At 40.3% G+C, this 23,837-nt stretch overlaps 1 protein-coding gene across 2 annotated transcripts in view; it reads right to left on the minus strand.

Annotated features, from left to right (window-relative positions):
• Positions 1-11,555: 11,555 nt before the first annotated feature.
• TCF7L1 (transcription factor 7 like 1) overlaps positions 11,556-23,837 on the minus strand; it is a 73,776-nt gene continuing 61,494 nt past the window's right edge. Inside the window, exons 4-12 of one of the 2 annotated variants that reach the window (XM_081333693.1) lie at positions 22,806-22,889; positions 21,151-21,283; positions 20,772-20,874; positions 19,444-19,527; positions 18,203-18,346; positions 16,917-17,076; positions 15,315-15,422; positions 14,061-14,121; positions 11,556-13,363 (exon numbers count right to left, since the gene is read on the minus strand). In XM_081333693.1, the coding sequence (XP_081189819.1) occupies positions 12,930-13,363; positions 14,061-14,121; positions 15,315-15,422; positions 16,917-17,076; positions 18,203-18,346; positions 19,444-19,527; positions 20,772-20,874; positions 21,151-21,283; positions 22,806-22,889 (1,311 nt within the window). In that variant the 3' untranslated portion in view covers positions 11,556-12,929. The remainder of the gene's footprint in view (positions 13,364-14,060; positions 14,122-15,314; positions 15,423-16,916; positions 17,077-18,202; positions 18,347-19,443; positions 19,528-20,771; positions 20,875-21,150; positions 21,284-22,805; positions 22,890-23,837) is intronic. The other variant, XM_081333694.1, reaches the window with a different exon arrangement.

Raw genomic sequence — 23,837 nt, forward strand, 5'->3', positions numbered from 1 at the left:
GATGCGTCAACAAAGCCTGGGTGACTTCGGGCAATCACTTTCTCAGTTCTAGGAAAGAGGCAATAGCAAACCTATTCCAAACTCTTGCCGAAAGAACTAAAGAGGACTTGCCCAAGCAGTCACAGAAGCCAACACTAACTTGAAGGTGCCACACAAAACTGCAGCTTTGTTGTTGTTTTTTACTCAGCGTGCAAAAACTCCCTCTGTTAAAGAATGGTGATGCAGCACCATCTTGTGGTCTGTATCTTTTGTCCTCAACAATTATGAAATACAGTTGCAAAGGTATATTTTATTTAATCACAGGCTACTTGATAGCACATTGCAAAGTCTTATTAATAGGGTTCTCTAACTGCTGCAGTACTCAAAAGATAAAGCCAAGCTATTGTATTCTCCTAATGAGAAGGAAGGACTCACTGGAGAAGAGCCTAATGCTGGGAAAGATTGAGGGCAAGAGAAGAAGGGGACGACAGAGAATGAGGTGGCTGGATGGAGTCACTGAAGCAGTAGGCGTGAGCTTAAATGGACTCCAGAAGATGGTAGAGGACAGGAAGGCCTGGAGGAACGTTGTCCATAGGGTCGCGATGGGTCGGACACAATTTCGCAGCTAACAACAACAACAACAATTGTATTCTCAGCCCAATCCTCAGAAGCCAGGATGCTCACAATATACAAAGTCCACTAAATTCAATCGTTTCCATTTTTTTTAAACTACACTTGAGTCTTACAATGGATTTCACAATGGAGTGTCAAAAGAATTAGTAGCATCCTTCTAAGATAAAACCAAATACAGTAGAGTTTTTCCAGCCTTCCATGATGTAACGGACTGCTTTGTTTTCTTACAGCATTTTAAGTTTATTTGCTTTAAGGAATTATAGATTCTTAAAACAATTGGGTGGTTTCTGGTGATAATAAGTGGAGTTTTTGTTATATAGTGACTAGGTTCAACACAATGCAAATATTTTTTCAATGAATCATTTAAGGATGTGCTTAGAACAGTGGTTTAACTCTTGAAATTTTTAGACTTTAGAAAACCACTAGAAGCTTTTCTCATATTTAGAAATTCTTCTCAGGGAATTTTAAAAAAGGAGGCAGAGATTATCATTGTTTCTGATTTTAAAGCCCAGGAAAGTGCAGCTATTCCATTCATGACTCCAAGGCAGGAATCGGTGGTTTTGTGAATTTGTACAGCCACTCTGCAAACCCTTGTGAAATTCCTAGGATTGTTAGGCCCTGTTTCAAGAAAGCTGCAATTTGGATAATTAGAAACTTTTCCAGTTTTTTCCTTTTCTGCATAGAACTATAGCCTGAATGGGAATATTCCAACAGCACAAAGTCAGATGGCCTTATCTTTGATTTGGTTATATTATTTAAGGCTTTTCAAAAAAAACTGTCAAAACGCTGTTTCTGAAGACAACATATTTCTTAGAATCAGGAGATTTCTTATGTGGAGCCTTGGTGGAGCAGTGGGCTAATGCCTCCTTAAGTAACACCAGCTGCCTGCAATTAGTGCAGGTTCGCATCCCACCAGGCTCAAGGTTGACTCAGCCTTCCATCCTTCCGAGGTAGGTAAAATGAGGAACCAGATTGTTGGGGGCAATTAAGCTGACTTTGTAATAATGCCGCTTGGGGGTGTGTGTGAAAGCCCTAATAAGCAGGCATATACATAGAATGAAGGCTACTGCTAAGCTTGTAAGCTGCCCTGAGTCTTCGGAGAAGGGCGGGATATAAATGGAATAAAAATAAAAATAAAAATGTAAGCGAAGAACTGTTTTCCATCTGGAATTCAAAACATTTGCTGTAGCTTGAGTATATTCAGCTACAGAATAAAAATAGGGGTTCAAATATCCCCTTCTTGCATTTACTGCTGAATAAGCTTCATAAACAAGAGTATTGGGGTAGTAGAGGTGAATCATTACTGTAAGAAAGGAATTGGCTGGGCAGATTTGTTTATTATTTATGGTTTTTATATCCCACTGAATTCCTCAGAGACTCCTGTGATTTACAGACAAGGCGTTGTTGAGCTTAAATGTGTTCTGCTTCTGTGCATGATTGCGCCACTGGAATCATTTTTGATTAGGGAGTCCTATAAATTGAATGAATTATTGTTAATAATTAATATTAGAATGTGATTTAGGGCAGCAAGCCATTGTGACTTATTTAAAAATGGTTTAAAACAATGGCTTAACACAGTGTTTCCCAGCCTTGGAAACTTTTAATGAATGTGGACTTCAACGCTCAGAATTCCCACTTCTGAGGGTTGGCTGGGGAATTCTGGGAGCTGAAGTCCACACTTCTCAAAGTGCCTAACGTTTGGAAACAGTAGCTTAACACAAGAGCTGGACTTAACTACAGGTACCTAGGTTGCTAAGTCATATTATTATTATTATTATTATTATTATTATTATTATTATTATTATTATTATTATTATTATTATTATTAAGCACCATTTGAGAAACATTGTGCTTAAGCTGCTAAGTGAAAAGAAAGCAACCCACATACTGGTTTAGTGCAATCTAAGGTCCAGCCGTAGCCGTAGTCTCGCTGCAATCTCATGAATTCCTTACCTGAGAATAAGTTCCACTAAACAAAGTGAGAACTATTCTGATTATGATACATATCTTGATATGTCACTATTTTGAATTGCCGAACAGGAAACATGCTCCACTAAGGCTTTCAAGTAGCTAGGTGATTTTTGAGAGAAGCCATCTTTAGGATCTGGTCCTGCAAAAGGTGATAGACTGGAATGGGGGTGTCCAACCATGGCAACTATAAGACTTGTGGACTTCAGAATTTCCAGCCAGCCATGTTGAAGTGGAGTTGAAGTCCACAAGTCTTCAAATCAAGTTGCCTAGGTTGGACATCTCTGGATTAGAAGATAGGATTTAAATAAGTATGCTAAGTAAGGCTGGTTCACTCTTCCTATCCTTGTGAAGTTGGCTACAGTCCATTTCAGGATTTTTAACCAAGTTTATTTAGTTAGTTAATTTAAACACAGATTAGCATGTTACACAAATGTATCTAAACCTCAAGAAAGGTAACTGTCAAGGAATATCACTCAAGACCACCTCTGTACCAGTGGAGCTGCAAATCAGCCAAATGTTTTAGCTGAGCATGTGATATGAACCCGACCTTTGTAATTAACTTATGATTCAATGTATCATGCAAATGAAGGACATTAAGTAAATGGAGTAAAACATTATTACATTAACAACGGATGATCATATTTGCAAACATAATGTTTCAGTGCTATTTTATTGGCTGATAATCTGGCAATAATGCATGGGAGGGGCCCTTTTTAAAAAAAAAGCTGCTTTGGAACATAAAATGCAAAATGTGGCAGGGAAATGTTTCAGGCCCTCTTATTTCTTTTGATTTTGGAAATGCATCTACAAATGTTAAGAATAATATAAAAATATGTTTAACATTTACAATACAGGAAATCTGCTCAGTCTGTAAACAGGATCAGATTTTTTTTTTTAAAAAACCCTTAACCGTTTGCAACTTGGCTTTCAAATGAGAAACAAAAATCTCGTGCACTCACTTGTTTATTTTTTTTCCCCAGTGTTCAAGATTCTTATATAAACACACCACACTGGAATAGTCACATCAGCACACCAAAGCTGCCTGCCTAGTAAACAATGCTGGACTTGAAAATAATCCCATGTCTAAATGATACAAAATGAGGTTCTAGGACACCATGATAAAATGAAAACAAATGCTGCAATGTGGTTTTCATGTCACCATCTTGTTAGACAGTTTTAATCTGTTGAGTAACAGAGCCCTGTGCCATGGACACATAATTAATGTTTATTGGAAAGCTCCAGGTCGAATACACTGCGATTTCTCAGTGTCAAAATAAGAGCTGCTGATCAGATTCCCATATGTAACTTATGCAAAAAAGGAAAGGAAAGGAACGATTGGCAAGCTTTTCTTATGCAAGTGTTTATCTTCTTGTCTTCTGGCTTAACTCTATAATTCTTCAAGGAATGGAGTTCCTCGAATGCTAGGAAGACTAGCCAGCCTCTTCTTGGGCAGTCCTTCCTCCTCCCCATCCTTGTGCGACTACCTTTGGATGCTCCTGAAGCTGCACAATTGTGTCCAAAGGAGCAGAATTTACCTCCTCCTGCTAAATCCATTCAATACAATACTTTCAGTTCCCAAGTATTCTGAAAGGCAATATAATGCAGGAAATCTAGACAGAAGTTTCCATAATTTGGAAAAGCTGGAAGGGAGATAGGTGAAGAATACTGTAAAAGCAGATCAAATTAACTAGTTTTACATTTCAATTTCTTCAAAATGAAAGGGAGGAAGTGTTGTGTATGTGTGTTCTTTCTAATATATCCAATTTTGCCAGCTAGGATAAGATGTATAATCCTTGAATTGTCATTAGAGATGGCCACATTACTACCACACAACCCAAGTGTTATTCAGAATTGATAAAGCTTTCTGGGTTGATGTTTCTCAACCTTGGGTGCTTGAAGATATGTGGGTGTCAACTCCCAGAATTCCCCAGTCAGCTATGCTTCATTTTCAAGTGACCATGATTGAGAAACACTGCGGCTATTTTCTTGTGCTGACGCCAATCTATCTACCAGTTCCCCCATCGACTCACTGATCCCTTTAATTCAATCCAGGCCCCAACAAGCTGCAAACGGAAAACAATAGTGCGTTACTGAATCCGGCTGGCTTCAGAGTTAAAATGTGATGAATCATATAAACTTCGCCAAATATCCTGCAGAGAAGCGAGTAACCTCCTCTATCACTGGCAAATTGCACAGGGTTAGCAAATAGATGAGTAGAATGGATGCATTGCTAAAGAATTAAAGGATAGACTTGTCGGGAGTAAAGACAATCACTTTTATTGTTTCTTAAAATAGCCAAAGAAACTTCTTATCCAAATGCATCTAAGTCAAGCACCATCTACTGACTAGTCTAGATAATTATAGTATCCACAGAATCAGTTCATAAGGGGCATTGGTCTCATAATCCTTTGTTTTCCGCACCCCTTTACATTCTTAAAAAGCCCCAAGAACCTTGGTTTATGTGGGTTATATCTATCAATATTGACTGCAGTAGAAATTAAAACTGAGAAATTTTAAAGTCATTATTTGACTTTACCCCACTATGCCTCAGGTAGAAATCAAGAATGTGCAAATCCCATCCAACAAGTTACAGGGAAATTAAATGGGACCCCCACTTCCATTGATCCCCAATTCTTGAGTGTGGCACCTCTGAGCCCATCCTTTGACTCAGCACCTCCCATATGCATTGGGACAGGAGCGTATGGTCACACAGGCCAGGAATTCTACTGTGTTGAGTGCCAACCCAACTCTGGATAATAGCATCAACTAGGCAAGATGCTCAAGAGAAGGGCACACTTTGAATTCTCAGGATGAACAAAAAGAACCGTCTGTCTTTTGATGTGAGCTGAAACTGGTTCCCAACTAGGAAGACCTACATGACTGAAAGTAAAATTGTCTGGCAGGTAAATCAATAGGATAGGCTCAGGGCACTTCGCTAAGCTAGCGATTACCCTTTCCAACTTAGTAGAGCACTGTGCAAGGAATCTTTTAAGATCCAGAACTCAAGACAGTTCGAGACCCCAGGGTTAACCCAGAATCACCTGTCCACGGTACCGACTTGGCACTTGCCCATGAAATCAGCCTGCCAAGCAGTCCCATTCAGGGAACAACAATTAAGTCTTCACCTGATTAGCAGCATCTAAGCACAAACATATCAACCGTTTTGCTCCCCAGAGGATTAATTTGGTCAGAATAGAAGATCAAAAGGAAAACAATTAGCAAATTGTGGAGTTTAATGATGCTAATTAAAATGTATTAAGCATAGCTTCTGCCCCTGCACCAGCTGCTTGGGCAGGCAAGCCAAAGGCTGGGGGAATTTTTTGCTGTACTCCAAACATGTGGAGTTGGGAAGGAGGACAGCTGGAGCTCTTCCCCGATGGTCTGTCACAAAAGATGGGATCAAGAAAGCCTCCTTTGCCCAAACTTTGCAATGGGCTTCTGTCTGAGTCCCTAATTATTTCTTGCTCGGCAAGATCCCTCGGGTCTTCATTAGGCATTTCAGTTAGTAAGAGGGTGGGGGGGGGGGAAGAAGTCTGATTTGAAAAGACACACAAGAGAGGAAGGCATGGGAGAATGCTTCTCCAGCATTGACCATGATTAGTTATGCAAGCAAAGATGGCAGACGCAACTCTCGGTTTCAAGAGAGACATAAAGCTATGAACAGAGGGGCCCAGATGCTATCTGCACTCGGGAGGTTTTATAACAAGCTCTCGGAAAAAAAAAGGAAAAGAAAGAAGACCTACCCAACTCAAGCTTTTAATGAGATGGCCAGTGGATCCCCAAAGAAAAGCAATCACGTATTTAGAACCCGGCTACCTACATTAATTGTTACAGACAGAAAGGAAAAGCAGAACAGAACAGTAACGCACAAAAGAGTGAAAGAAGAGAACAAAAAAGCGCCAGGCAGGCCTGCCTGTGTCTCTTGCTGGCCCAAGTTCAAACAGTTGATTCCTGGGAGCTGCAAGATGGGATGAGGGGAGGTAACTTGAGACCCTCCATTCACTTCTGTTATGTCTGTGCAGCTGCTGAAGAGAGAGACTGACCCTCCCAGTTTATGGTTATTTTTTTAAGACTCCCTTCTCTTGCAAGGCTATCTTACAGCCAATGTCCCATCTCTTTATTGCCTCTCTCGCTGGCATGAATGCTACTGAGGGATACTGAGGAAGGAAAAACACACAAAAAAACTAGACATGGATTTAGTTTAGCCATTATTTATTAACAGAGACCCAACTCACTGGGTCCAGAAGTTATCGTAATCCAAAATTCAACTCACAAGGGACATGCCCATGGACGTAAACACCATTGGGGGAGGGATATTTACTAGGAGTAAGAAGGGTGGGAAGGGCACAGAGTAATATTCATATCCATCAATATTTCACAGATTCATTACAAGGCATGCTGATAATTTCCTACTTATCAAAATAGAATTGTATAGCCGACCGGGAATGAGGGGTGTCATATTCCTCACTTCTGAAAGACACCACGTCAACAAAGACTTGTAACCACTGAGTTCAGTTTACTGCTTATCCATTGGTAGGACAGAATTCTGGATTTCCAGATATGCAGGCACACTCCATGGGAGAGGACACTGAAGTTTCAGACTGAAACCCAAGATTCTCTGCACAAAATGGAGCACTCAAATGCTAACCATATATCCAGGAAAGTCTAGCTAAAAGCTAAAGCTAATGAAAAGACCATTCTGGAACATTAATTTCCAAAAGGCTGAACACAGCATGAGACAGTACCAGAGAAATGCAGAAGCTCAAGCAGACTATCAATAAAATCTAGACATCTAACGCAGTGGTCTTCAAACTCGGCCCTTTTATGACTCATGGACTTCAACTCCCAGAATTCCTCAGCCAGTATGCCTGGCTGAGGAATTCTGGGAGTTGAGGTCCATGAGTCATAAAAGGGCCGAGTTTGAAGACCCCTGATCTAACGCTACCTGAAGCAGAGGAACACATGGCATCTTACCTATTTATCTGCTAGTTTACAGTATATGCCACCCCAATCCATCAGGATTCTCAGCAGGTTATACAAACAGAAAGCAAAGGGTATAGCAGACAAAGTCAGCCCTTGTAAGAACTTTCTTCCATACATGTAGTAAAAATAAAACAATGAACCAATTTTAAATAACTAAATACATACTCTCTGTATATTCATGATAGTCCAATGCTCAACCGTAGGATAGCCCCGAATGTACACATGGAAAATTTAAATCTTTCAAGGTAACTTTTTATATGCAACTCCTAGGTGTGTGTGTGTGTAGGGGGGGGAGGGCTTGTAGATTCTTTCTCCACAGCTGCTCTTGAGCTCACTGTGTCTTACGTCTGGTTGGAACTTCCTGTAGAGTGATATGAGAACTCTAGATCAAGTCCCACCACCACCACCACACACAAATAATTGTGTTTTGCTCAACCTGGAATATGTGGCTAAGAAATGAGCAGAAGAAACAAAGTATAGCGAGTGAAGGGTCTATGTCCGAATTAGCAAGGAAGCCCATTAATGAGAATTTAAGGTTTAGCTATACTTTGAATCTTAGAAATGACAGAGTAATGATGCTGGCTAGATTTTGTTGTTCGTTTGGAGACTGAATTCAAATCCATGAGAATTTTCAATTCAATTTTTTAAGTTTAAGCCACACACACGGGCTTTTTTTTTCCTGTTCAGCCATAGGGATCTTGTCCTGTTTGTGGACAAGCGCTTTAGTCCCAATGAACAGCTAAATGTTTTATCTGGGTATGGAAAGAATGAAATACTAAAAGATGCAGAATGTTTCTATAAAATTTCTGAAGAGGAAATGTAAGGAAGCAGTTTTCTACTCTGATATCTTGTCTCCAGCTTCACTAAGAAGTTCTTATCAACCAGAAGTTGGCCTTGCTATCAATCTTGCAGTGAACTTTTTTTTTTTACTTTGAAAGTAAAATGTAGTTCCTTAGTCCTACCCTTGTCTTTTTATGGGTAGCAAGTCAAGGGGCCACTCAACAGCCAGTAGACTTCATATTTAGAACTGAAGCTTAAGCTCTCTACAAGTTTTTTCTTCATAAAAAAGGGAAAAAAATTCATATCCCATGATCACAAAATACCTTTACTGGACTAATCCTAAATGTACAAATTTGTGGGCAAACTTTGATTCAATCAGAATTAGATTACAGCAGGGGTGTCAAACTGCTGGCCCATGGGCCGGATGCGTCATGCCAAAACTGCGCCCACCCCAGCTCCGGCAATGGGGGAAGTCGTGATACATCGCAACATGTCACATGATGTTGCGAGTTTGACACCCCTGGATTACAGCAATGCATTCAAGATCTGTGTGGCTGAAGTGGAAGGGTGGTGTCCATGGCATGCAGGTGGGCAGATGTGAAAAATGTGACTATGGGGTCTCTGTAGCCATTAAGAGTTTGGCAAAGTAAACACAATCATTAGATTCCTTGTGTTCAATATTCCAGTGGGAAAACAATGGTGGGACAAGAAACTACACCCAATTATAACTCATTATAGTCCACTTACATTTGCAGCAACTAATTTAGCTTTGATTTTCGTGGTGCCAAGGATATGAGATGCACATATTTGCAGTAATAATGATGGGGCAACTGTTTTCCATATTCCTATCCTATGAAACCCTGCCAGTCAAGCAGCAACCCTACTATTGACTTCCTGGCATCCACCAAAGCCATTCAATCATCGATGATCGCAATAAGAATCATCATTTGCATGGCTTCCAAAACAGCTGGGCGATGCCAGATGAGGCCCTAACTTGGGTAGTGAGTATCTTGCCTTCAAGAGGCATCATCCTGTTAACAAGAAAGGAGTGAAATGCAATGATTATGCTGGCCAGCTAGTTTTTTACATGAGAAAGCAAAGAGATCCTGAACCAATGAGGTGGCTTGATGCCATGCTATCTGCTACAGGTAGTCCGTGACTTACGACCACTATTGAGCCCAAAATTTATGTTGCTAAATGAAACACTTGTTAAGTGAGTTTTGCCCCATTTTACAACCTTTCTTGCCAGTTATTAAGCAAATTGTTGCAGTTATTAAGTTAGTAACACGGTTGTTAACAACAGTGAATCTGGTTTCTCCACTGACTGTCAGCAGGTCGCAAAAGGTGATCACACGATCCCTGGGACATTGCAACCATCATGAACATGACTTACGTTGCCAACTGCCTGAATTTTGATCACATAACCATGGGGATGCTGCAACACTTGTTAAGTATGAAAAATGATTATAAATCACTTTTTCAGTGATGTAACTTTGAAAGGTCACTAAATGAACTACTGTAAGTCAAGGACTACCTGTACTTCATTGGAAGCAAACATGGCCCTAGACACAAACCCTTGAGCTATGATGCCAGTCGTATTTTGACTGCTTCCCAATCCCTACCCGCTGCAGCAAACTCTGCCATTTTTTCCCCCTCCTGAAGCAGCACCCTAACAGATGTTCTTTCCTGTATGGGAAAATACAGCGTAAAACAAAGAAATACTCTCTTGCTAAAGCTCAACATCTGTTTGAAGCTGTCTGGCCCAGGGTCAGACTTTAATTATTCTGACAGGTTGCTTCATGCCCTTAATTTTCCATGAAATCTGATTCAAGAGGCTGTTTGTCTGCAGGCAGCTCTTGGGATTCTCCGAGCAAGGTTGCACATGACCCAGGTGCTTTTTTGCCAAATATGCAATGTTTTTTTTCGGAGACGTTTCTTGAAATCAATTTTTGCTTTTTAGAGGGAAAAAAAGGAGCCATTGTTGAACTGCTAACATGGAAACTTAGCATCCTGTTTTCACTGGAAATACATTTTTAAAAATGATGCAGCCAATATTTTTTTAAAGGAGATTTCAACAGACATGGCCGATACTATTTCCAACAAGGTTTTGATATTTTGTTGTTGTTGAAGTGGCAGCCAGGACATGGGGAAAATCAAGTTTTGTTGGTATTCAATCCCTTTTTCCCCCTGTAAATATGTGCCCGATGTAACAAATTACAAGCCAAGCAAGCAAGCGTGCTTCCCTTTCCAGACTGCAACTGAAACATCAGTAAATGTCACTCTTCCTTAAGATTTTGAATCCAGGGCGCTCTGATCTCCAATGGATTTGGTTTTAAAAGCACGAAGAAAACCCAGGGATACAGAGAATTACATCTTACAGCTCCTTTAATCTTTCATATCGAGGTTTTAATCCAAGTCACTAAGTTGTATGCATGAAACAAAGAGTATGCAACATTTCAACATAGGGTCCTTCCAAACCAAGGCTGTCCAATCTTGGCAACTTTAAGACCTGTGGATTTCAACTCACAGAATTCACAAAGATCACTGGAAGACTTCCAGAAGGCACTTTGATCTTGCTGAAGATTATGTGACATATAAATAAAACAGCTCTAGTTCCAAACCATGTTCTGCTCACCCTGTTTGGCCTAACCAGCTTCTGTGCCAGTTGATTACTAACTTTCTGTATCTTAATCGCCTCTCTTTCCCTTACACTGTCTTGTTTTTAAGTGAGGGCAGTCAGATTGCTGGAAGAAGTGTTATCTAGAACAGCGGTCGCCAACCTTTGTGGCTTGGCGGCTTGGCTGAGGAAGGAGGGGGCAAACTGGACCGTACAAGTGGGCTGATGCGTGCACAGCTCGACTTGTACCAAGTGGTCAGCCAGCGCATCCAAGTGCCCGCTGCTCACACAAGCTGAGTTGCGCGTGCCCATGTGCAGCCCAATTCCAAATAGGTCCAGCAGTGGACCATGGCCTGGGGATTGGGGACCCCTGATCTAGAACATGGTTGGGTCTTTTTCCAATTCCCTAGAGCAGACTTCCCTAATCTTTCTGGCTTTGCGGGGGGGGGGGAGGGGGAGAAGGAATGGCAAGCACACACACACACACACACATTTCCTTGAACCTAATAGTGGACCGGGCCCAGGGGTTGGGGACCCCTGCCCTAGAGCAGTGATGGCGAACCTTTTAGAGACTGAGTGCCCAAACTGCAACCCAAAACCCACATGTATTATCAGGTGCCGGGTGGGTGTGGCCCATTGGGTGGGTATGGCTGCAGTGGTAACAGCAGACTGGGTGGGACTAAAAAGTTCAATCAATTCCAACTTTGCGAGAACTTTTTTTTCCCCGTGAGAAGTTGAAATTGATTGATTTTTATTATTTTTTTGGACACGGTGGTGGAGGCCTAAAGCAAAAAGGTTTTATAAAACCCAGCTGAAGGACTAGGACTAGGCGACGGTGCACATGCCCAGAGAGGGCTCTGCGTGCCACCTGTGCCATAGGTTTGCCACCACGGCCCTAGAGCATAATGCACTTTCCTGCACCCTTCCCTCTTTCAGTTATCCCATTTCTCAAGATCTAGAGAAGAATCTTCAGATGGGCTCCTCCGAACAAGATGTACAAATTATTTCTTTATATACACTTCATAATGTTTATTATGGATGGTTTATGGTCCAGTTCTGGGAATTAATGGGGCCCAAATTAAGGCAGACAGAACCAACAGGCTAGAGACAATCTTAATATAAAAACATCAGTTGCAAACACTTTTCCTCTTTGTGCATACTCATGAAGGGGAAAGGGGGCGGGGGGGACAGAGTGCAAGATGTATTAAATGTACATTCTTCATTGAATACTATCACACGGCAAGTTAGGATGCAGATTTATTTTCCTTTGTTAAAATAACAGGGAATTTCCCAAAGCCTATTCCCCTACTGCCTGCTACAGAAAATAATTCTGTAAGGAAACAGGATGGATTGTCCTACCATTTTCCCGGACAGTCACTCCAGATTACAAGAAACGCATTTGGCCTCCCCGAGGCTCGGCAGTTCTGAATATGACAGTGAGGTACTATATTTCTGTGGTACTGTGTCTTCTGGTACATATTGGAAGTCTCTTAGAAAAAGAATGGAACAGCGGGATGAGAGGAGAAGTCATGTAAAATAAAACACTGTCTGGCCAATGGGAGATAGCAAAAGTTAGCAAGATATCAAAACATGCAAACACCATTGAGAGATGATCCATCTGTACAAGTCTACATGCCTAAGAGGCACCGATAGAAACACAGGACTTGGCTTGTGTTCTTTGTTTTTTCATTCTTTTCAGGGTTTTGTTAAAAAGTATGTTTTTTCCTCGTGGTGGTGGTGGTGTTTTTATTTAAAAAAAATTAAAAATAAAAACGGTCTTCAGACAGACTACTGAAAACAACTCTTGAGAGTAGAGCACTTTCTTCCTCAAGAGTCACCTTACGGAAGAGTTCAGAAAGGGTCAAATATTGACCAATAAATGGCTTTTGTCTGCTTCATAATCTCAACTGGGGGCTTTTAGCATGGAGACGGGGGTGGTGGTGGTGTGTGTGTTGGGGAAGCTTCCTCATTCGGCTGGTTTGGTTACCAAGGAGAGCGGCTGGGCCTGCAACATAGCCAGGGCTGCCTGAGAAGATGGAATGGCTGCAAAAGTCGGAGGCGTAGTCAGAAGAGCCGTGGGGGGCATAGAGGTGAAGGGCAGAGCCCTGGAGAGGAGAGGTGACTGGCTGGTGAGGCTTGAGGAAGAGGAAGACGCCTTGCTGGGCAGGAAAGACGCCGAGTGCAGAGACAGCTGGGCCCTGGCTTCGGGTTTGGTGGTCAAGGAGAGGGGCTGTGCTTGCTCAGAGTGGGTGGCAGCGGGGGCTGCCGGCGATGCCAAGGCAGTGGAAGGGGTAGCTGGAGAATCTAGCATGCTGCCGTGAGAGGACGCAGGGCTGTCACAGGACTTGTCAGCGGACAGGTATGGAACGCAGGGCTTCTTGCTCTTCAAAGCCATTGGATCTGTTAATAACAAAGAGGGGGGGCAGAGGTGTATTGATTGCTTCGTTTGCTCCTACTTTTCACCACAGGTGAAATTATTCCAGTCTATTTCAATTCTGGTTAAAGCTGGTTAGGCTAAAGAGAGCATGGCTAAAGACTGAGCCTTAAAACTATGCAGTTCCAAATCTACCATCCTTATGTCAATGGCAGATGTCGTTTTTTTTTTCCTAGCCAAGTAGGGGGAAAGGGCTGAAACGATTAAAAGCAGATTGTTCCCTTGGTTGACAAAAGCATTTATTTTGAAAGCAGCCATTCCCAGTAAGCACTGCAGTTAGGGCCATATCAAAGCCACAGCACCAGAAGTATTATTCTCATAGTGCCGACTGTCCGGAAGCCATCTTACGCTCTCTTTGAATTTTGCTTTTAGGAACCAACAACATAGTGTTAAATTTCTTCCCACCCCCATCAACATCTGTTTCTCTTTATAATCCTTGACGCCATTTTGAAATTCCTATCCAGATTAAGAAGTTAGGTTTCTTAATACATTTACACGTCACCCAATTAGGAGAGACACTGTAAAAAAGGACAAATAATAGCAATTTTGATCTGCCCACTTCCTCTCACTTGGGGGATGGGTAGGTGGGATAATGCTGTTACACTCGTTCAGGTCCAGACGGATGGATTAGGATCAGATTGACCAAGTGGCAATGATACGTACTTCCTGTTTCCTGGATGTGTTGCTGAGTTTGTTTCTCTCTTTTTCTTTTCTTTTTTTTCCCCTGAAAAGGACAAATTTACCCAGTCAGAATTACATTGTAGAATTATTTAAAAACTTACTATACTTAAGTTAGATAAATGCCACGCAAAACAATTTCATTTGAATAAGTCACTGTACACTGTGGGGTTGTTGTTTTTTTGGTCATTTATAAACTCATTGAAAACCAACTATCTAGTTGTTTATAATTATTAACTGAACAGAAATACATTCTGTGTAAATTAAATTCTCAAGATTAAAAAAGTCTCAAACCTCTATGAAATGTCAAGGAACAAAAAACAGATATGCTAACTCTGGCTGCAAATTTTATTTGGGGAAAATAAAGCAAAAGCACAGAAAATTGGGGGCTTCGTAATGAGATGCTCTGGTATGTATTATTTGGCCATTCTGAGAATTTTATTCTTTATTGACTTTACTGCAGATATGATGACCACAAAAAATTTCCAGTAAGCAACAAATAAAGGCAAATGTTGAGACAGCAAGCAAAAATGCTTTCTCAAAAGAGATTAACTAATTCTTCATCGTTTTAAATATCTTAATTTGCCCAAATAAGGGATTATTAGGATTTGTTGTTGTGAATTTTGCACACTATAACCTTATGATTAATTTTAATCAATTCCTACTGGAACCTTCCTCAATCCCCCTTAAATCTTTTTAGAAATGCATAGGAAAACAGTCACTGAATATTCAGAAGTCAATTGCAGCTAATTGAGTCTCTCACTATTCCCTGCTGGAGTTGGTTACTCCCAGCTTTTAACATTGCTATTTCTTTGTGTTTTCCTCACATACTTCTGGTTGTTTATGTAGGAGATGATCAGGCTGAGCAGAGGGAGGGCTCAAATGCATCATCAGTCATGAGTTCTTGCGCACCCACAAAAGATCTAAGTCCAGCTCACTTCGAATGCTTTAATTCCTGCTCATTTCACTTGACCATTAGTAGCTCAGATTCTTGTAGAGAGCTTAAGCCTGCAATAAATCTTTATACTCATTTGAACTGCCTGATTCTCCTGATTTCTCCATTGTTGACAGTTTACAACTCAACTCTGAAGACAATTCTGAAAATTGAACCCTAAATTACCTACCGTACAGTGGGTTGTGAATCTGTAGATGCAGAGTTCAGATCCCAGAATTTGGATGATGGTTATCACTACTAGAAGTACCATTACTGAAGTATACATATCTGCAATTAAAACTTACATAATTATCTCGGGCAGACCAAGTGGGGTAGAGTTGAGAATGAAGCTGTCGTTCCTTCCGTGCTAACTCATAGTATTTGGCTTGCTCTTCACGGGACAATGAATGCCACTGAAGCAAAGAAAAATATATTGTAGTCTGAACATGGAATAAAACTTTTAAATTATCATTGAAATTATGGTCCTCCTTTTTGCAAAAGAACTCAAATGTTGATTTTATCATTCCAACGTTGTATTGAGAAAATAATGGAAGGCACATGCATAATTGTAGCAACTTAAAGCTACAAACTAAACTTTAACTGCTTAGTTCAAGTCAATGTTAAGGAAGTTAAAATTTCTTTTCCTCTTTCCTCATCAGCCTCTCCCAATGTATGAGGATTGGAAACTCGCAACACTGCAGCAACGGGCAACATCAGGCAGAATTACACAGCCTAGATGTATACAAGAATCACCTGTATACAACCTGCCAACTCTTGCTAGCCTAGCACATCTTTCTTACCAAAATAGAAACTATTCTGATTCTATATCCAATGGAAAAAAGTTGTTCAACCCTATGGTAAACTCCATTTTCTTTCTCAGAATGCAGTTTTTCTATCTATCCCTCTTTGCAACCTTGACTCTTGCTCTTATGCATTCTTACCCCATCCACAATATTCTGGCTCTGGAGTTTGATATTGCTTCAGAACAGACATGTGCTAGAGTTTTTGCCATTTTTTTTCATTTTTCCTGTTCCTCTAAATCAGACATGTCAAACACAAGGCCCGGGGGCCGGATCCGGCCCGCAAAGTGGTTTCATGTGGCCCGTGAAGCCATCCTGGAAACAGTTAGGGAACGGCCCCCACTGCCTTGGCCCTGGCCTGGAGACCCTCCTTCTGCCAGAGACCCTCAGATCTGTCCCACTCTTGCCCAGGCCCCCATAGGCACCCTTGATGCAAATGATGTAGAGCTGGCCATGCCCACCCAGTAGGCCATATGCACTCTAGCCACGCCCACCCAGTAGGCCATGCCCACCCTGGCCATACCCACCCGGCCCCCTGAGGGCAACCACAATGCTGATACGGCCCTCAATGAAATTGAGTTTGACACCCCTGCTCTAAATGCTTCAAGTCCTCTTTCTCAGCAGACATTCTCTACATAAGCGGTCCCCAACCTTTCTGGCACCAGGGACCATGGAAGAGAATTTTCTCCACGATCTGGAGGGGGGAATGGATAGATCCTGCAAATGCAAAGATGAAGCTTTGCTCACTCACCTGCCGCTTGCACGGACTGGTTTCTAGCAGGCCACGGAGGGTTAGGGACTGCTGCTCTACAACCTTTTCTCAGCCATTTTATTTGGATTCCTTAACATTCACTGATTCTTGGTTTATTCTCCACCCCCAGTCTACTCAGCAAACAAGGTACTCTTTAAGTCCCAAGTGTAAATTTATAATCCCAGCCAACTGACAAGATTATTCTATCTGTTTAGGAGATGGACTTTAAACTTTCTTAGATTGGCATTGTTAAAAAGCACAAGAACAATACATTAGTCACAACAAGCAAATTTTGAATGTACCAGTGTGTCAGTAGCACATGGCTCAAATGGAGAATCAAAAAAGTGTTCTTATACCCGTCTTCCTAGGATCTGGTTGATAGCAGCACTCTCCTTCAACGTACACTCTGCCACAACCTTGGCGCGCATTTCCTTCATGTACAACATGAACGCATTCAGCGGCTTTTTTATATGGGGCTTCTTCTCCTCTTCCTTTTTGACAATAACAGGTGTTTTTCTGGAAGAGCCACATTTTTCATTACAGTCCCATAATTCATGTACCTGTCCACTCTCTTTCAACCAACAAGGAGCAGAAAACATGAGGCACACTGAAGAATTATTATTTCTAACAAACTGTCAGTATTAGAAGTGGTTAGCTGCTTAATGAAGTTTTATTTCACACCATATCTATTGAGACAAAGGTACAGAGGAATACTGTGGAAATGGCTACACCTAGGACAAAAGCCTTCACTTTCACAGCTGTAAAACCTATGTTTATGGTGTGAAATATTCCACAACTTTACTGGCTGATGGAAGAGGAATAAGATACAGTGCAGAATGTTCTCACAGGATTAACAGTTCATAAGCTAGAGTAGTGTAGGGGTGACGTGCACCTGTGTAGAACTTGCAATGAAGACCTAGTTATCTGCTCTATCCAATTTATTCCAGCCATGTTGCCTGTTAACAAAAGCCTGCTACTATTTTACCTAACTTAAGAGAAGTCAAGGTTTCCAACTGGTGTCTAGTTCAACAAACAGAAGATTGTAGTTTCCATTCGTTTAAACAAGTTAGGAAAAGCATGCAGGGCAGAACTTCTGGATTTCTTTCAAAGTCCTTAATAATAGCTCCATTTTCAGAGTCATGTAACAGAAAGGGGAGGTGTGGGAAGGAAGGGTCCCGCAGCTTATAATCAGAGGCATGAGCCATTGCCGAACTGCCTTTTCTGCAGTGATGCTGTGGGGAAATGTTTTTCTCCACACAGCTGGAGGCTCATCTGGCCCTTTTTGAACTTGGCCATTGTTTCTCAAGCCTCCCTCCTCTCACACCAAATCTGGTTCTGTCGTGTTCAGTTTGCGGGGAGTTATTGTGCTAATGCCAGAGCCCTAATCCTTTCGCATAAATTTCTTTCCATCTTACTACTGGGTTGAAAGAAGAAAAACAATGCACCCCCAAAATATTCGGGGGCGGAGGGTAATTTTATAGTGCACAGTAAGGTTGCATTATCATGAATTTGTAAGGACATACGTGCATCCAAGGACAATGTAAAACATGTTAAGAAATAACAAATGGAGAGCAACTGTTTCCCTATTAGACATCCCATCAACAAAGGCATGCAGGCAGCAGGCAGCTAACCTATTACTTACGAGCTTCCTTCAGGACTCAGGCTGGACTGTGTCGGCTCTTGTTTAACAATAGGCGACACGATGGTAGGGTGTGGGATTCCTGAGGGATGAATTCCATGTGCAGGAGGAGGAACCATGTGAGGGGAAAACCTGCTAGACATCAAGCTGAAGCACAAAGGTTGTATGCTGAAAAAAAATCCTTCTCACAACTGCAGTATTTTCATCATTATGTATTATCTACTTGTTATTTCTTCATACCCCTTTCCACTTTCCTTCCTTTTCCTATTTCTGTGGCAAGAACAGTTAAAGCCTAAGGTCAACAGCAATCACTGACGGCCAACTTATGAACAATCCATTTATTGCGTTAACTGCTAAGGCAGAGAGAACTGCTTGGGACAGATTTTGGTCCTTATCTGTATAATCCACATCTTTTAAACAATGCTTAAAGAGAAAATATGCCTATTTTTATTCCTTATTAGAAATTTCTATATTCATTTTGCCTTTTCGGTCAATTAGAAGTCAATTTCTCAAAATTGAGGTCCAAAACGGCAAATTATTGATTCACTGCCCTGAATCATGAAGTGAAAAATGGCAACAGCATAATCAGAATGATGATTATATAAACCATAAATGTAGAAGGTGGCATAAATGTGTTTTATAGAATCTTAATGGTTCTTTGGGAATTTGATGTAGGTCCCAAGAAAAACTAAAGCCTCCAGGCAAAATGTTCTACTAACAGAATTTTCATTCTTGAACAGGGGTTCAAGGATTTGTTTTTTTTAAAAGGGTTGTTTTTTAAAAAAATATATAGGTTTAAAGGTTTCAAAAACCCCTGCTCTAGAGAGTACCAAATACTAAATTAATTCAGCAAAGTTTTCCCCTCTAAATTTGCTTCTAATGTGTGAGCCAGTGGTGGTGAACCTATGGCACACGTGCCAGAGGGGGCACTCAGAGCCCTATCTATGGGCACATGCACCGTCACCCCAGACCCTCTTCCCCCCACAGCCCCCTCACCAGCAGCCCCCCCCCGGAGGGAGATACAGTCATAGCTAACTTGTATCTTGGCCATACTGCATGTTACCTTTACAAGAATGCTTATTTCTCTCATTAAGAAAAAAGAATCTCCCCACAAAAGCAAGATATAAGACATAAAGCATGTTCAATTTCTCTTGTGAGTTCTTGACACTGGTTTGACCTGTGATGCACAGATATGGTTTTGCTAGTTCAGAGAGAATTAGACCCAGATTCCCGCTTGAACGCACCTGGACATTGAGGCATTCATAGCCAAGGCAGGATATGGATGTCTAAACCCACCTGGAGGAATGGAATACACTGGCTGTCCTTGCCTGAAAATGGACAAGATAAGTTCTTCTCGTTACAATTGCCAACAAATTATTTTTTTTATCCCAAATTACAAAACTTCTCACTTAACTGCTAATATTGTAGGTTCCTAGAAATTATACAATATTTGGTGCTGTATTATTTCTCTATGAGTTCACTGAACATATACAGAATTTATTGTAAGGTAAATTTACCTCCTGAGAATCACAATTTTTTAAAAAAAGTTATTATTTGCAAATATTTGTTGCCGTTAGTTTGTGCTGCAGACCTTCTTCATCATCAAACCCAGATTCCCATTCCTTGACCAATTTCCCCCGTAACTATCATCTCTTGGTAAAATCCCAGATCACGTAAACCTTATCTTAGAAACAAAACCCATAAGATATGGAGTTGATCTGTGGAGATCATGCATGGTTTAATAGTGCAATTTTAAAACCATTTTTCCACTTAAGGTTCTCTAAATATAAGATGTCCATATTTGGTGTCTCCATTCAGTACATTATAGATGCCCCTTGAAGACCATCCAGAAGCTTCAACTAGTGCAGAATGTAGCAGTATCAGCAATGATGTGCATGTCTCAGTATGTCAATTATATAAGAACTGACTGAATCTTTTCAAATTCTCCTCAAACTTCCTTATGATACTATGAATACAATGGAGGTGCTGCATTGTTTATATTGATGAAAACTTTACATTATAGTAAAATAATGTATTTTTCTTAAAATATTCCTTATTTATATAAGTGTTTTTGTGTTATCTGACTGATCACATTAATACAAACTGTAGGAATCCCAACCATATATATGATCGTACGTATCACTCTGAACACTAGAATAAACACAATTGTACATTTCTTCACTCCTCTGTGCTTGCAGGCCTTAGTCATGCAGCAGTATTGGTGACCTTGGGACTGACCATACATATTTCTGCGGTCTGTTTTGAAGGTAAAAAGAATTTGAGCTTCATAAATAAAGGATGTCACACAGGTGGTATTTCAATGTGACTGTAATGTGCACCTATGTGTGTTAAATCTCATTCTGACAAAGTAGGAAACTATGCAGAAAAAGTCTCTCGAGCAGGTGAAGCTTTGGCTAACTCAAAAGATTACAGCACCTGTGGCTTCATGAAATTGATTTATTTCAGAAGTAACACGTGTTGGGCTCAAAAACTTTGTACTGAATGAAGACCAACCAGCACTGTAAAGAGAAAAGCAAAAGCAAGAAAGGATATTTAGAGTGGAAATTCCTACTGTGGTACAAGCCATCCCAAAGGATGAGGAATTTGTCCAATGGCACCAGAAGACAATGGATAGTAAGGAGAGAGTTCCGAAGGGTGCGGTGGTCGTGGAATTCCTGATAGTGGAGAAACAATAATATATGTTAAGATACAGTCTCTCACTAACCATTTTCTTTTCTATTCTAAACTGGAATCCCTACCTCCCCTTTAGTTAGAAACATGTAAATAACTTTTTATTTCCAGTATTCCACAAAATATCTGCTGATAAATTTACATTTTTGTTTTTACTCTCCCCCCCCCCATCTCAATTTATTTATTGTGCTTTTTCTTTTGGCGAGGCCCTCAGAACCTTTAATAGGCTTTGGATAAGATGGTGATTTTTCAACACTCACCTGTCTTTGGGTCAATCTCTGGGGAGAGATGGGAAGGTGGCGACCCTGGTGAAAAGTGGTCATTGCTATAGGTGATGAGGGGTGTCAAAGGGTGCATGTGATGTGGATGTTGAACTACAGGAACTTTGTTTGACTGCAAGAGAAAAGCAAAAAATGTATCTGTAATTAAATGCAGTATTTGCTTCTGTTTTAAAACCATTTATTACCTTAAAAAAGAAAGGAAGAGAGGAGAAAAAAAACATAATTTGGGATATAAACTTTCTTATTTTATACACATGCACACACATATGGCACAGGCTTAAAATAGATCTAGTCCAGGGGTAGGCAACCGTGGCTCTTTTATGACTAGTGGACTTCAACTCCCAGAATTCCTAAGCCAGCATGGCTAAGCACGGAAACCTCTCCCTTTCCCCTCAGCATGGGTGGCTCAGGAATTCTGTGAGTTGAAGTCCACGGGTCATAAAAGAGCCAAGGTTGCCTACCCCTGATCTAGTACGTGTAGTAACATTTTCAGTATGGAAAGGGCTATGTGGTTTGCAGTGTGCTTGACTTTTCATCACTCTTTAACTTATCTTTACTATAAAGGTACCAGACACAACAGATAACAAAACTGCTAACCTCCTTTCCTTGAAAAAGCTATCCATTTCCCTCCAATTAACTTATTATTAACCCATTATTTTTATGACTTCTGCGTGTACTCAGTGGCCTTTGATAACCACCATTTCCAAAGGTGGTTGCAGTTTGGGCACTCGGTCTCTAAAAGGTTCGCCATCACTGACCTATACCATCTCAAGTGACTGTCTTGACTCTTAAAAAAAATCTCCGGTGATGGAGTGCCCACGATTTCTGGGAGTAAGCTATTCCACTGGTTAATTGTCTTTACTGTCATGAAGTTGTGCCACCATCTTGCTCTGCCATATAATTTGCTATTTGCTGTATAAACGTTCTCTCAAAAATATTTCATTTTACTTTTTAAATCATAAGGTTATTTCAAATCAATTGCAGCAGTGTAATTTCTGTCATCATGAGTGCTCCGAAAAATCTGAAAAATTTCTTTCAGCATGAATACGCTGGAAGGTCTGAGCTGCACGATACAATGCAGATCAAGGCTGTTCAATCTGAAGTAATGGGGGCGTGGGGAGGAGTTGAAAGATCCCTTTTCAGTTAATTAAGAGTGTAACTGTTTGTCTTAGTTTGCCATTGAAACAAAAGATTCTTCTAGTCACATGTTTTTATGGTGGACTCATGAAAACCTAACTCGAAATTCAAAGCCTGAGGCATAGATATTTTAGACACAGCTGCAAGATATTATGCCTTGAAAATTAATTGTCTCATTTTTCAATGGTTGCTTTTTCTTCAGTTTTTTTCTGCTAAATGCTTCTTTAGGTTAGAACACTTGTGGTACTGATGAAAATGCTCTTCGTAACAAACTAGTATCATGTGAGACAGATAACTATCACGCAATAATTTATAAGGAATTATCTTGTTTTATTTTTTTAATTAGAAATTCAAATGTTTATGCCCCACCCTGAATATAAGTCTCAGTAACTCTAAACTAATTGTGCTGAAGGAATATAGATATGTGTATATATCCATAAATAAACCTTCATTTAACCACAACCACAAAGATCTATAAATAAATCACTGGCACTTACTAAATGGGCAGGAGAGGGAGACCGTGCATCCTTTAGCGTAGCTCCAGCTGGCACATCTAAAAGTGGCCATTTCACCTGAAGATACTGAAAGAAATCAGATTAAAGGAAATAAACAACCCAATGAAAAAATAGTATTTTTTTTCCAAAAAGCTTAATTGTCCAAGTTTAGTTTAATACAAAGGTTGTTCTTTGTGGGTTATTTTTTAATAATCAGAAATCTCTTCAACGATTGTGGTGTATTTTTAGTCTAACAAGATAATATGGTAATTCCTGGGAATTTGGTTCCTCAGCACTGGGTTTCAAGCTGCTTTGGTAACCTAAAAATAATAAATTATATATTTTTTTTTCTAGGTTAGCACTAAAGTATATTTCCACCCTAGTTGCTGACATGAATGGGATAGGGAACAATTGATTCAGCAAAATTTAGGCACTAACACTATATACCAAAAGTTATAGGAGCCAACTATTGCCCTGGTTAATTTGTATCTTTAGTTTATCAGTATTCAATAAATATTGATCTATTCTATATCTCAGTGGTCTAATTGAGAATACTTTTAGATAATCCAACTCATTAACATTCAATATGAACTATTTAAAACAAATCCACCATTCTGATTTTAAAAAGTAGCTTTCAAAGCTTAAAGTATGCACAAAGTGACTTTAGGCTGGTTTCACGTTCAAGCATAAATATGAACACACACTTTTCTGTAATTTTCTAGCATCAATAACATATATTGGTCTTTATTGCTGGACATAATAAAGCTACTTTGCATTGTATTTCTAGCGGAGAAAGATAAGTATCTCATGCCATTATAGCTGAATACATGTGTCCTGTGAAATGTTGGAGGTTTGAGAATGTGGATTGGATGAGTTGCAGCTGTGCAATGGAATTTCCCTAACACACAAATCTTCATGATGTAAAACAGCTGGAAGGAAATCCCAGCATGCTTTGTTTGGAGGCCGAACAACCAATAATTTAAATGGAAGATTAACCCTTCAACTTAAACAAATTTTTAAATTTCTTCTATTTAT

The sequence above is a fragment of the Vipera berus genome (assembly GCF_964194415.1).
Source record: "Vipera berus genome assembly, chromosome: 8".
Lineage (NCBI taxonomy): Eukaryota > Metazoa > Chordata > Lepidosauria > Squamata > Viperidae > Vipera > Vipera berus.